At 46.6% G+C, this 15,308-nt stretch overlaps 1 protein-coding gene across 4 annotated transcripts in view; it reads left to right on the top strand.

Annotated features, from left to right (window-relative positions):
* prrg2 (proline rich Gla (G-carboxyglutamic acid) 2) overlaps positions 1–15,308 on the top strand; it is a 45,602-nt gene that overhangs the window by 17,494 nt on the left and 12,800 nt on the right. For all 4 annotated transcript variants that reach the window (XR_009508549.1, XM_059953929.1, XM_059953932.1 and 1 more), the window contains exons 2-6: positions 2,578–2,723; positions 3,636–3,799; positions 7,381–7,420; positions 12,642–12,771; positions 13,085–13,255. Coding sequence is in view for 3 of the 4 variants with exons in the window: in XM_059953929.1 (XP_059809912.1) it covers positions 2,615–2,723; positions 3,636–3,799; positions 7,381–7,420; positions 12,642–12,771; positions 13,085–13,255 (614 nt within the window). In the remaining variant the exon portion in view is untranslated. The remainder of the gene's footprint in view (positions 1–2,577; positions 2,724–3,635; positions 3,800–7,380; positions 7,421–12,641; positions 12,772–13,084; positions 13,256–15,308) is intronic.

Below are 15,308 nucleotides of genomic sequence, written 5' to 3' on the forward strand. Positions count from 1 at the left end.
CAGGAAGTCCTAGAAACAGGTAACAGACACACGATAGAGGAACTCAGAAAGTTGAGCAGCATGCATGGAAGGCAATAATAGAAACGCAGAGCACTTCCCAGAAGGAAGTGACTCCCTACGTTCTCCCTGTGGGTTAACTCCGTGTGCTCCAGTTTCCTCCCACATTTCAACAACGTACAGGCACGTAGGTTAATTGGTCAATGGGTGTAATTGGGCGCAGACTTATTGGGCTGGAAGGGCCTGTTGCCATTGCTGTATCTCCAGATAAAATATAAAAGCAGTCGACATTTCGGGCCAAGATCCTTCATCAGGGCTAGAAATGAGATTGTGTTATCCCTGCAAACACGAGGAAATCTGCAGATGCTGGAAATTCAAGCGACGCACTCAAAATGCTGGTGGAACGCAGCAGGCCAGGCAGCATCTACAGGGAGAAGCACTGTCAACATTAACAACAACACACACAAAATGCTGGTGGAACGCAGCAGGCCAGATAGCATCTATAGGGAGAAGTACAGTCGACATTTCGGGTTGAGACCCTTCGTCAGGACTAACGGGGGAAAAGAGATAACAAGAGATTTAAGAGGGGGAGACCCAAAATGATAGGAGAAGACAGGAGGGGGAGGGATGAAGCTAAGAGCTGGAAGTTGATTGGCAAAAGGGATACAAGGCTGGAGAAGGGGGAGGCCTTGGAAGAAAGAAAGAAGGAGAGGAGCACCGGAGGAAGATGGAGAGCAGGCAAGGAGTGATAGTGAGAGAGAGAGAGAGATAAAAAATTAGGGATGGGGTAAGAAGGGGAGGAGGGGCATTAATGGAAGTTAGAGACATCAATATTCATGCCATCAGGTTGGAGGCTACCCAGACAGAATATTAGGTGTTGTTCCTCCAACCTGAGTGTAGCTTCATCTCGACAGTAAAGGAGGCCATGGATTGACATAACGGAATGGGAATGGGACGAGGAATTAAAATGTATGGCCACTGGGAGATCCCGTTTCCTCTTGCGGACAGAGCGTAGGCGTTCAGCAAAACGGTCCCCCAGTCTGCGTCGGGTCTCACCAATATATAGAAAGGCTACACAGGGAGCACCCAACACAGTCTATCACAGCAGCAGACTCACAGATGAAGTATATCTTGTCCTCACCTACCACCCCACCAGCCTCCGTGTCCAACATATAATTCTCCATAACTTCCGCCATCTCCAGTGGGATCCCACCACCAAGCACATCTTTCCCTCCCCCCACCCCCCCCACTCCACTTTCTGCTCTCTGCAGGGATCGCTCCTTATGTGACTCCCTTGTCTATTCGTTCCCCCCATCCCTTCCCCCCGAACTCCCTCCTGGCACTTATCCTTATAAGCGGAACAAGCGTTTCACCTGCTCTTACACTCCCCCACCCCCTCCCACCATCATTCAGGGCTCCAGACAGTCCTTCCAGGTGAGGTGACACTTCCTGTCTGTTACATCAGGCCATAAGACACGAGCAGAATTAGGCCATTTGGTTCACCACCTGCTGACTGAAGAAACTCCTCCTCATCTCTGTTCTAAAGGGTCGTCCTTGTATTCTGAGCTGCGCCCTCTGGTCCTAAACTCTTTCCCTATTGGAAACGTCTTCTGTGCGTCCACTCTATCTGGGCCTTTCAATCTTGCTCTCGCTGAGAAGTGCTCTCCCCTCTCCCGCTGTCACACAGGAGGGTGGCTAGAAGGTGACAGGTTGGAAATTTCAGGATTTATCCAATCAGAGATGGCTACACAGCTGCTAGGAGTTTACCCCACCACACACACAACAGAGGTGTGTGGATTGGTCAGGTTAGGTAGGAGAGAATCAGTTGACCTTGCAGACTTTGAGAGAGGAACTTTGGGGTGACATGGTTAGGGTAAAGTTATTACAGTAAAGGCTGATTTATACTTGTGCGTACGGGCTACGCCGTAGCCATGATTTTGACTTGTGTGTAGGCTCTACGCCGTAGTGAGCATGTGTTGGTGTGCTCCAAAACGCTAGTTGGCGTTGGGGTTTCTATGCCACTATGTTGTGTTTCTTCGTGAGAGACGTAGATGAGGAAGTGTATTTCAAACGCTTTCGCATGTCGGCACGTAGCTTTGACGATTTGGTTCATCTATTTTGCATCGGTGTACAGACATGGCGGAGAAGAAGCAACCGGAAATGTGTAGGAGGAAATGCGGTGCTACCAAGCCGACCAATCACAGTTGCTGCGGTTTGCGTTGCCGCGATGTGCGAGTTACTTTTTTGGGGAGGTGCACGTCACCCTACAGTGTAGGGTACGCGATACCTATGGCGTAGATTCAACGCACAAGTATAAATCAGCCTTAATAGTTGACCCGGATTCAATTCTGCTGTTTGCACGTTCTCCCCAGACTGCATGGGTTTCCTCTGGGTGCTCTAGTTTCCTCCCACGTTCCAAAGACGTAGGTTAATCAGTCACATGGGTATAATTGGCCAGCACAGGCTCATTAGGCCAGAAGGGCCTGTTACTGTGCTGTATCTCTAAATGCAACTTTAAAAAAAGTGACAGAGAGGAGTTGTATCCAACAGGGGATGACTGAGTTTTGTTTTTGTTTCTAGGTTCCATTGTGCTTTTTTTGCACCACGACAAGCCAACATGGTCACCCGCTGCTTTCTGCATGGCGTGTTTCTGTTGTGGGTGCTGTCCAGTACTCACTGTACCGACGCACGTGCACTAACCCATCAAGGAGATGCTGGACAGAAAGGTGGGTAGACTCTCTGGTAAAGATGCCTCCCGGAGAGGTTAGACTACCTCGTTGGAGAGGCTGTCTAATGGGGCATAAATTGGGAAAAGATTAAAGATTAGTTTTATTTTTCACACATACGTTGAAGCCTGCACTGAAATGTGTCGTTTGGCTCAAAGCAGATCATGAAGGTTAGTGCCCGCAAGTATCCCTGCGTTTCTGGTGCCAACATAGCGTGCCCACAACTCACTAAATCTCCTGTTGTCTGGGGGGGAGGGGTCCCCTCTGACTCAGCCCCTCTGTGCCCAAGCGGCTGTGTATCAGAGGTCTCTTCGATCTGCTGGGCTGTTCCCAAGGGCACATGTCCAGACAGGCATGGAAGATCACCGGAGTTTCTTTGGTCGGCCCGAAACTTGTGGGTCTACCGGCACGTTGAGAGGTCCGTGGTGGAAAGCTGCTGTCTGGCACACCGGAATGTGCTGAGGGACACACTGGAGCTCGGTGGAGTCACTGCGAGGGCTCAGTGGAAAAGGACTACAGTCCGGCTCCATCCACCATCATGTAGGGGAAGTATTTCTGCTGATAAACATGAGCAAAGTAGAGGACGTTAAATATATTCCATATATATATGAATGATAGTTCCTGTTGAGAATTCAGTAGAATCCTTTATAACCTTTTTTTCTTTTTAAGGGCTTTACACAGATTGTTGGAAAGGGAAAAGGAAAAGTGAGAGAAAGTGACAGAAATTTTATTGAAAGAGTGATGGGGTCATAAATTTTGAGGCACACACGTGCATATTTTTGAGAAAGAGAGAGTTGGGGGAGGAAGGTGTGACACAGACACACATTGAGAAACAGAGAAAGTATTTTTTTGGAGAGACAGTGGGGACAGATGTGTGTTGTGATTATTAAAACATTTTAAAATTGCTTTTAGTGTTTATGGATGAACGTGAAGCGGCCACCTTCTTAAACCGCAAGCTGCTCTACAATAGCTGGGATTTTGAGCTCTTAACTCCAGGAAATGTTGAACGTGAATGCTATGAAGAAGTGTGCAATTACGAGGAGGCACGTGAAATCTACGAGGATGATAAGGCGACGGTAGGGATCCTCCCAGTTTGATTTGCTTTCAGGCATGTAAGGCACCTTCAAGGCTAGCATGCAGGCTGAATCGGTGGTAAGGAAGGCAAATGCAATGTAAGCATTCGTTTTGATAGGACTAGAATATAAAAGCAGAACTGTAATGCTGAAGATTTATAAGGCAGTGACTGCTGTTGGAGTATTGTGAATATTGAGCCCCTTATCTAAGAAAGGTTGTGCTGGCATTGGGTAGGATCCAGAGGAGGTTCATGAGATGATCCCAGGGATGAAAGGGTTAACATGAGCGTTTGGTGGCTCTGGGCCTGTACTTACTGAAGTTTAGAAGAATAACGGGGTATCTCATTGAAACAGGCTGAGATAGAGTGGATGTGCAGAGGATGTTGCCAATTGTGTGAGAGTCTAGGACCAGAGGGGACAGCCTCAGAATAGAAGGACGACACTGTAGAACAGAGGTGAGGGGCGATTTCTGTAGTCAGAGGATGGTGGATTGATGGAATTCATTGCCATAGATGGCTCTGGAAGATGTATTTAAAGTGGAGATTAATAGGTTCTTGATTATTAGAGTGGCAACGGTTACAGGGAGAAGGCCTTTGACAAGGTGCCACACATAAGGCTGCTTACCAAGTTAAGAGCCCATGGTTTTACAGGAAAGTTACTAACATGGTTAGCGCATTAGCTGATTGGTAGGAGGCAGTGAGTGGGAATAAAAGGATCCTTTTCTGGTTGGCTGCCAGTGACTGGTGGTGTTCCGCAGGGACCAGTATTGGGACCGCTTCTTTTTATGCTGTATATAAATGATTTAGATGATGGAATAGATGGCTTTGTTGCCAAGTTGGCAGATAATACGAAGATTGGTGGAGGGGCAGGTGGTGTTGAGGAAACAGGAAGGCTGCAGAAGGACAGATTAGGAGAATGGGCAAGAAAGTGGTAAGTGAAATACAATGTTGGAAAATGCCCTCAATCCACCACAGTGTCCATCATAAAACTCCTCCCACAGCATACTAAATCTCCTCAAAGCTCCTACTGAAATGTAGCCTCTGCCATCCCTCCTTCATCCCGATTTCCTGCTTTCGGCCCATAGTCTTCCAAGCCCTTTCCCCTCCATGCAACTATCCAAATGTCTCAAAAGTTGTAACTAACTTGGTCACTTCCTCTGCCACCTTGCTCCGGGTGCTCACTGCATCACTCTGTAAAGAAGTTGCATCTCCAATCTTTTCTCACTTTTACCTTGGATCGGTGCCCTTTGGTTTTTCCCCCGCCCTGGGAAAAAGTCTATGACTGTCTACCCCATCCAGACCTTCCCCCCCCCCCACACACCCACTGTTTTTAAAGCTTCAATGAGGCGACCCCCTCATGGTTCTACGCTCCAAGGAATAGAGACCAGCATGGACAACCTCTCCCTGTAACCCAGGCCCTCAAATCTCTTCTGCACTCTCTAGCTGGGCGACACCTCTTTCCTATAAGAGGGAGACCAGAACTGGACACGGTACTCCCAGCGAGGTCTCACCAACACAACTGCAACATATTGTCTGTACTCCTAAGCTGGATGTCCAGACTGAGGAAGGTCGATATGCTAAATGCTTTCTTCATCACTTTAAAAATGCCTTCAGGAGGGGTAAATGATGAATTGCAGTTGATTGTCACGCATTCAATGTTTGGATTCTTACTCCGGGTCATTTTGTCGGCAATTACACTGGACAAAATTATTTTTTTTTTTGGAAGTGTTGCTTTCTCAGAATTTTTTTTTTGTTTATGATAGACGGCTTGAAGCTGAACACAAATTTAATATCAGACTACTTGTATCATGTAGGAATTTGGAGAAACAAAAAATTAACTTTTATTGAATGGTTGGTTGACATCTGTCTGTCTTGAAGGACAATGTGTGATGATCATCATCATCACAAGCCTGGGTGGAAGGTACGGAGACCTTGAGATGCCCAGTTGTCAAAATCCCCCTCTTGGCCCCACCAGTGTGGTCCACAGGAAAGCTTATAAAACAATATGTATGGCACCAGCTTGGCTGCAGGAGCTGCTGGAAGGATGTTCAGTGATGCCCAGATGCCTTAGGGGCTCCACTCCGGATTTGCTGTCTGGGTTTACTCCCGTAGCCTTCGTCTCTTCTGAGGCTGCCCACAAGGCAGTTGGGCTATTTACCCATAGCTGGGGATCTGGTTCACGAGCACCAGGGTGCATCCACACACTGGTGGTCCTGTGTGCTATGTGTGCAGGACCAGACCTCCTCCCCGTCCTCTGTCATTCTGCCTGAGTCTAAAAGGATTTCAGTTTCCATGTGTCACCAGCAAGGAGGCACTACATGAGGCTTGCTGTTGGAGAGGCTGTATAGGGGCAGGGAGAGACTTACACATTCAGCTCTCTTTTTGTTGGCCAGCGGTGGAAGCTGAAGCTGAGAGCAGTAAGCACTATCCAGTACACTACAACACTAGACACAACAACCATTTTGACACATTTAATAGCACAGCGGTGCTGATGATTTGCAATAGTTCAACTAAGCTAAAATGTCCAATAACTTCCGTTTGTACTCAGTGTCTGAAGCTTCTCGCTTAATTGTCCAACAACAACTAGCCAGCGTTAATGGATTCCAATTGCCCTGATACCATTTCTCCATGACCACTATGTCCTGGTGAAACCTTTCTGACAGCACCAAGATTTGCAGGGAAGAGGTCTAAGTGGAAATGCAGACAATGAATCTTCAGTGACATGTTGCTCTTCATGGTTTTGTGTGCTTGATGCAGGTTGTCAACCAGCTGCACGTAGTCTGGTGGTCCGTAGTTACCAAGAAAATTTCAAACAACAGCCTTGAGTGCCTTCCATGTGATTGTCTCTGGTCCCTCTAGAAGTTCTTTGAATTGACTGTCACTGATGACCTGTTAGATTTGTGCACCAACAAAAATGCCTTCCTTAATCGTGGCATCAGTTATTCTGACTTGAATTATGAATTGAAATAACAAATATAGGTGATTTTGAAGAAAAATGGTGCATGATAGGGAAATTTCATGGTTTTTTTCATGATCAGCCCAAAATCCATAAGGTACACCCAAAGTATTCAGGAAGCAAAATCTTTGTTGTCCAGTGTTATTGAAGGTGAGTTAGATTTAGAATGTGATTTTTTTTTTAAATCTACGCTAGTTGCTATGGGCTTTTCCTGTGGTGGAGACAAAGACAGTTGCTGATCTTTCCCACATTAATTGCAAGTGGGAGACAAGAACTGGGTTCTCAAAATCATTTGAATGAGGAGGATGGAGACCAAGAAGCAGACCATCTTATGGTTGGATATGTTTGTGCATGTGAGGGGTGGGGAAAGGGTCTTTCCCCACCCCTCGCATGCTGCTGTTCTGCTGAACATTGGGGGAATGCTACGTTGGTGCTGGAATGTATGGTGACACCTGGGCAGTGTTGGTCGTTAACACAAATGGCGCATTTCACTGTATGCTCCGATGTACATGTGATAAATCTAAATCCAACTCCTGCTCTATCTAGCTCTAACCTCGGTTATGTTTTCTGTTTTATGATTCCAAGTAATTCTGTTTTTTTGTGTTTTTGTGTGTGTTTCTTTCCTCCAGCTTCAGTTCTGGGAAGAGTACCAGCAGAACCAGAAGCCGGGTAAGTGATCACCTAGTGCAGGGGTGGGCAAACTTTTTGACTTGTGGGCCACAAAGGGTTCTAAAATTTGACAGGGGGGCCGGACCAGGAGCAGATGGACGGAGTGTTTTGATAATACACCTCATAAGAGAAAATAAAATATCATGGGATAAGTAGAAAACATGTGCTTTAATTTCAATTGAAAATGAACAAATGCATTACAACAAAATATCTGTCTTTGAAGTCCCATGGTACTTAGCTATTTATTGAAATGACTTTTAAAACACTGAAAATTAAATGAATAAAATACAGCTTTTTTTAATAGTAACAGTTATTATTTTAAAGCACTGAAAATTCTGTTATCCTTCAAGATATTATCATCATCAGTCTCCTCCTGACTTTCTTTATTTCAAAAACGGTAGGAGATGCAGGTCTACTTGTCCTGCTCCTTCTTATTCAATTGTCCCCTGTGCCAAAACTCAACAACGACCCGCACAATGACAGAACAGTGAGAGCGCGCCAGTATGAAGAGCGCGTTATTTGATCTGGAGCGCATTTTTTATTTTGAGAACGTATGTACACCTGCGCACTACTCATGTCCATCACTTAACAGAAATGACATGTAACATGTAAGGCTTATTGAAAAAAATATTTTCAAATGCATTTTTTACATAACACAACGAAGAAACTTATTTTTAATTTCAGTGGAACAGTGTTGTTGGTCTCTCTTTTTAGCCAGCGCATCAAAGTCTGGATTTAGTTTTGTTGTGGCGATTCTCAGGATGGATCTGAGGTGTTGGTCAGTTACCTTGGATCTGTGGCTGGCTTTGTTGATGTTCATGACGCTGAATGCCTGTTCACACAAATAGGTCGAGCCGAACAAAGAGTAAAGCGCAAATGTGGAGTAATACGCTGCACCTCAACAAAGGTCAATGTGTAGTGGTGTGCTACATGCAGCGCTAAAATTACGACACAGAGTCGGTAACTGCAGTCGAAGAAAAAAACTTTATTCGAAATCCCCAGCCTCACTCTTAAGCCTCCCTCAACCTGCCCCCCTGCGCAGAGGCTCCAAAACTCTGTGCTCACAAATCCCCGCAGGCTATCTCCCTTAGCCGGAACGCTGGCTAATTGTGAGCCGGTTTGGATGTGCCAGGAAATGTATATAGAGTGCGTCATCTATTGGGAAAACGCCAGAATTGCAGGGAAAAAACGTTAACAAGGTTTATTAATATAATTTCATCAAGTTCTGCGGGCCGGATTAAAAAGCTTAACGGGCCGCATATGGCCCGCGGGCCGTAGTTTGCCCATGCCTGACCTAGTGCCTGATTTCGGTGTAAGGCTACTGAGGCTGTGAACGCACCGTTCAATGTGAACATTTCCCCTGCTGGGACAGACGTTTTGCCCCTCTGACCAAATCATGAGGCTTTGTAGATCCCCGTGGTTTTTCCAGAGGACGTCTGTCCTCTGAGGCCTTCCTTTCACTTTTCAGGAGTTTCAGAACGTAGAACAGTATAGGCCCTTAGGCCCACAATGTTTTAACCTATTTAACCTATTTTGAGATCAATCTAACCCCTGCCTCCTACGTAGCCCTCTATTTTTCTTACATCCATGTGCCCGTCTAAAAGTTTCTTATACACCCTTAAGGTAACTGCCTCTACCACCACCTTTGGCAGGATATTCCACGCACCCATTTTTCTCTTATGTTTTAAAAAAAAAATGCATACCTCTGATATTCTTCCCCCCCCCCCCCCCCCCGTACTACCCTCCAATCACCTTAAATCTATTAGCTATTTCTGCCCCGAGTGCAGGTCTCTGGCTGTCCACTCTATCTATGCCTCCAATCATTCCGTTCACCTCTGAGCAGCCTCCTTCTTGCCTTAACCTTCCCATAATTCTGTACACTCTTCTGCCATTTGTCGCCTGTGATTCGATGCCAAATGCAATTGGAGTTACAGACAGACAGGGTGGTGAAGGCCTTCATCAGTAAGGGAACTGAGTCTCGAAGTTGGGATGTTGCAGTCCAGGACGTCGGTGAGGCTGTGTTTGGAATATCGCGTTCAGTTTTGGTCACCCTGGTTTAGCTACGGAACCAAAGCAGTTAGCATTGTGCTTTACAGTGCTGGCATTTGGGGTTTCATTCCCACTGCTGTCTGTAAGGAATTTGCATGTTTTCCCTGTGACCGCATGGGTACTCCAGCTTCCTCCCACGTTCGAAAGCAGTGCAGATTGTGATTCTTCCCACTGCCTTCACAGGGATGGAGTCACTCCTGTCCTCACCTCCCACCTCAAGAGCCTCTGCATCCAACACATCATACTCCGCAACTTCTGCCATCTTCAATGGGACCCCACCACCTCCCCCCAACTCTCTGCCTTCTGCAGGGATCATCCTTTTGTGATTCCCTTGTCCATTCATTTCTTCCAACTAGCCTCCCTCCCGGCACTTATCCCTGCAAGCAGCCAAGGTACGACACATGCCCATACACCACCTCCCTCACCTCCATTCAGGGCCCCAAACAGTCCTTCCAAGTGAAGCAACACTTTACCTGTGAATCTGTTGTGTCCGGCGCTCCCGACGTGGCCTCTTCTACATTGGTGAAACCTGCCCTAAATTGGGGAACTGCTTTATCAAGCACCTCCACGCCATCGGCCACCAAAAGCCGAATGTCATTTTAATTCTGATTCCTATGCACATTCTGACATGTTGATCCATGGCTGCCTCCGCTCCCACAGTGAGGCCACCCTCGTGGTGAAGGAGCAATACCTCATATTGTGTCTGGGTGTCCTCCAACTTGGCGGCGTGAACATCGATTTCTCCTTCCAGATTAATAAAAAATCGCTCTTCTCTCCTATTCCCCACTCTAGCCCCTTGCCTCTTCTCACCTGCCTGTCACCTCCTCTGGGGTCCCCTCTTTAGGGCAGAGAATATAGAACACAGGAACAGCACATGAACAGGCCATTCGGCCCACAATGTTGTGCTGAACCAGCTAAAAAGCAAATCAGTAACCCAAACACTAATCCCTCCTACCTGCACAATCTCCATATCCCTCCAGTTTCCTCACATCCATGTGCCTATCCAAATGTCTCTTAAAAGCCTCTAATATATTTGCCTCTTCCACCATACCAGGCAGCGCATTCCAGGCATCCACCACTCTGAGTAAAAACCTTACTCCTCAATCCCCCTTGAACCTACCCCCCTCACCTTAAATGCACGCCCTCCGGTATTAGATATTTCAACCCTGGGAAACAATATTTTCTGTCCACTCTATCTATGCCTCTCATAATCTTGTAAACCTCTATCAGATTTCCCCTTAGCCTATGACACTCCAGAGAAAACAACCCCAGTTTGTCCAGCCTCTCGTGTCAGCACATGCCCTCTAAACCTGGTAGCATCCTGGTAAACCTCTTCTGCACCATCTCCAAAGCCTCAACTGTACTGGGTGCCCAGAACTGTACGCAATACTCCAGAGGTGGCCTAACCAGAGTTTATCAAGTTGCAACATAACCTCCTGACTTTTGAACTCAGTGGCTTGACTAATAAAATCAACTGATCCATAAGCCTTCTTAACCACCTTATCAACCTGTGTAGCCATTTTCAAGGAGCTATGAACTTGGACTTCAAGATCTCTCTGCTCACCAACACTGTTGAGGACCTTGACCATAAATGTATACTGTCTCCTTGCATTTGTTCTACTGAGATGCAACACCTCCCATTTATCTGGGTTAAACTCCACCTGCCATTTCTCAGCCCTTTTCTGCAACTGATCTATATCACACTATTCTTTGCCAGTCTTCTACACTGTCCTCAACACCAATCTTGGTATCAACTGCAAATTTACTAAATCACCCATCTATATTTTCATCCATATCGTTTATATACATCATAAACAGCAGTGGTCTCAGCACAGATCCCTGTGGAACATCACTAGTCACAGACCTCCAGCTTGAATAAATCCCTTCAACCACTACCCTTCTGTGTACAAGCCAGTTCTGAATCCAAACAGCCAAGATGCGCGGACCCCATGCACCTTAATCTTCTGGATTAGCCTTCTATGAGGGACTTTATCAAATGCCATGTAGACACCACTCACCGCCCGACCCTCATCAGTCTCTCTCGTCACCGTGTCAAAAACTCATTCAAGTTGGTAAGACACAACCTGCCACACACAGACCCGTGCTGCTCTCCCTAATGTGTTTCCAAATGCACGTGTATCCTATCCTTAAGAATTTTCTCCGGCAATTTCCCTACAACTGATGTGAGACTCATCAGTCTGTAGTTTCCAGGATTTTCCCTCATTTCCTTCTTGAATAGAGGTATAGCCACTCACCAGTCCTCCGGAACCTCATCTGTTGCTAGAGAGGACATGAAAATACTGGTCAAGGGCCCAGCAATCTCGACTCTTGCCTCTTTCAATAACCTGAGGTAAATCCCATCAGGCCCTTGGGACTTGTCCACCTTAATACTCAACTGCCCGACACTTCCTTCTCTTTGACCTGTAAACATCCTAAGCTATTTGTACACTAGGCACTGATCTCCTGGTTCATTTCCTTGGTAAATACTGATGCAATACTTGATAAATATAGGAAAAAAAGAGGAATTACAGTAATTATATATGTATATTAAATAGTTAAGTTAAAACGAGTAGTGCAAAAACAGAAATTATGTTTTTTTAAAAAGTTGTGAGGTAATGTTATGGGTTCAATGTCCATTTAGGAATCTGATGGCAGAGGGGAAGAATCTGTTCCTGAGTCACTGAGAGTGTGTCTTCAGGCTTCTGTACCTCTTTCCTGACGATAACAATGAGAAGAGGGCATGTCCTGGGTGGTGGGGGTCCTTAATGATGGACGCTGCCTTTCTGAGTCACCGCTCCTTGAAGCTGTTTTGGATACTGTGGAGGCCAGTACCCAAGATGGAGCTGACTAACTCTACAACTTTCTGCAACTGTGCAGTCGCCCTCTCCTCCCCCTCCGCCTCATACCAGACGGCGATGCAGCCAGTCAGAAAGCTCTCCATCGTACATCCATAGAAGTTTTCTCCTCAAACTCCTAATGAAGTCTTGCCTTTAAAGCGGCATCAATATATTACAACCAGGTTTGGCCCTCAGAGATATTTGATGGGGATGTGGGAAGAATTAAAATGGGAGTAGGGTAGCTGGGAGATTAAGGGTGGCATGGTTTGAAGTTTGATGGGCCAGTGGAGCTGTTCCCCACTATAACTCTCTGGTAACTCTTGCCAACACTTTAGGAGGCCCCACTGCACACAAGTTTGACGTCGCCGGCTTGGTGGCAGGCCTTATCGCTGCCCTCGTCCTCCTCATCCTGATTGGACTCCTGGTGGCCTACTTCTGCAAGCAGAGTGGGAAGCGGAGTGAGAGGTTGGTGTCAGACGTCAAGCCCCCCCCCCCCCCCACCAGAGCGAGAGTGGGCTCGATTAAAAACATTGTGCGTTTGAAAGGTTTGAGACGGGTGGGATCAGCGTGGGGTGAGACCTTTTCAGTTAAATAACGTCTGATCTGTGTGCCTGGTGGAAATAATTATGTGGCTGACTTTTCTGAATGTATCTGCACCCCTCCACCCCTGCTCTCGTGGGTGAAAGGGGGTGAAACACGAAAGGAAGTGTGACTAAGGGGCAGAATATCCTCGACCACTGCCGCATTATTTCTAACACCTTGCTTTTTTCTCTGCCAGACCTCCAGGGTACCGCGGGCAAGTCACAAACGTGGCCAGCCAACCAGCCCCGAGACCGAGCGAGGAGCTGCCCCTGAACACCCTGGAGGCCAGTGCTCCTGGTCTTCCTTCCTACGAGGAGGCTCTGAGGAGATCGGGCCATTACGATGCCCCACCCCCTCCGTATGCTGGGTCTGTACAGTCACTTGTTTTAAAGCCATCATTGATTTGAACAAAGTTTTGTACAGCTAGGAGAATCCACACGACTCCTCACTCCCTGGTGACTAAAGGCGCAGTGATTGGATAGCCAGCTCTGTGGTGGACATTTCCAGAAGTGTCACATGACCCTTCTGCCCACCCCCTCCACCCCCACTATTGGTCACTCAACGTGCCAATTAATATGCCCTTCCCACGGGCAATCAGGAAGTGAGTGAATTATTCACAGGAGGTTCTGCCGATGCTAAAAATCCAGAGCAGCGCGCACAGTGAATTATTACTCATGTGGAGAGTATTATTGTGATTGTCAATCAAACATTTTTAATTCTTGTCTCAGATATTTTAATAAGCAATCTGCACAAAGAAAATAAAATTAAACAGTTTCTCTTTTGCCTTTCTATGAATTTTCTAGTTGTACAAGATGTTGGTGAGGCCACACCTGGAGTATTGTGTACAGTTTTGGTCACCCTGTTATAACAAAGGTGTCATTACTGGAAAGAATGCAAAGAAGATTTACAAGGATGTTGCCAGGACTAGAAGGCCTGACTTATAGGGAGGGATTGGACAGGCTGGGACTTTATTCCTTAGTGTGTAGGAGAGTAAGGGATGATCTGACTGAGGAATATAAAATCACAGAGGAACAGAGATAAAGTGAATATATTTAACCTTTTTCACCAGAGAATTGAATTGAATTGATTTCATTTCTTACATCCTTCACATACATGAGGAGTATAAAATCTTTGTTACATCTCCCATCTAAATGTGCGGTGTGGCTTAGACAGGCATAATGGTCAGCGTGGATGAATTGGGCTGAAGGGCCTGTTATTGTGCTGTATCGGTCTATAACTCAATGGACCTTCGGTCATTATTTGGAGTCTGCAAGCTTCCTAAAGGGTCTGTCTGGGTTCAATGTCCAATCAGATTCATAGTTGCCATGGCAATGACCATAGGTCTGAACTCCGGAGATCACTGGTTGGCTGAAGTCGGCTGTGCTGCTGGTACTGGGAGGGTGGGGCCGTTGACCAACGATGGATTGCCCAGTGCGGGAGAGGGAGTAGGAAATGATGGGAACTCAATCCCAAAAATCCACATAGGAGTTGGTGTGATGCTTTACAACTTCGGCGAACAGGGTACAATTCCCGCCGCTGTCTGTAAGGAGTTTGTACGCTCTCCCTGTGACCACGTGGGTTTCCTCTGGGTGCTCTGGTTTCCTCCCACATTCCAAAGTCGTACAGTTAGGGTTAGTAAGTTGTGGGCAGTGGAAGTGTGGCGATGCTTGCTGGCTGCCCCCAGCACATCCTCGGACTGCGTTGGTCATTGTTGCAAACGGTGCATTTCACTGTATGTGTTGATGTACATGTGACAAAGCTAACAATCTCTCATCTTTTTCTTTTAGATGGTAAGGTTGAGAAATCTTTGCATTGATTAATAAGGAGGCTGAGCAACTCCCACTTTCTACCCACCAAACTGTTGTTTGTTTTTATATTATTTTATTTAGAGATTTAGTACGGAATAGGCCTTTCCGGCTCTGCCGCCTGGCAATCCCTCGGTTTCAACCTAGCCTAATCACGGGACAACTTACAATGAGCAATTAACCAACTAACTGGTACGGTGGGAGGAAACCCGGGCACTTGGAGGAAACCTGTGGGGAGGAATGTACAGACTCCTTACAGATGATGTCGGAATTGAACTCCCAACACCCTGCGCCACAATGGCGTGGTGCTAACAGCTACGTTACCGTGGCTCCCGTAGCATACTAATATTTGCAGGTTGGTCATCAAGAGATCTCCTCCATTTTGTCCTGAGGTGGAAGTTAAGGTGGCCTTGTCCTTGCCTACCCTGGAGGGGAGTGAAGGCTACGTCACCAGGAACCGAATGGATAAATCCTTGAAAGCTCACAAGACTGAAGGGAGCTTGGAACATAGAACAGTAGAGAAAGAGGCCCTTCAGCCCACAATATCTGCGCTGGACACAATACTGAATTAATTCAGTCTGCCTGAAGATGATGCGTATCTGTTCATTCCCTGCA

The sequence above is a fragment of the Hypanus sabinus genome, chromosome 29 (genome assembly GCF_030144855.1).
Source record: "Hypanus sabinus isolate sHypSab1 chromosome 29, sHypSab1.hap1, whole genome shotgun sequence".
In the NCBI taxonomy this organism is placed as follows: Eukaryota; Metazoa; Chordata; class Chondrichthyes; order Myliobatiformes; family Dasyatidae; genus Hypanus; species Hypanus sabinus.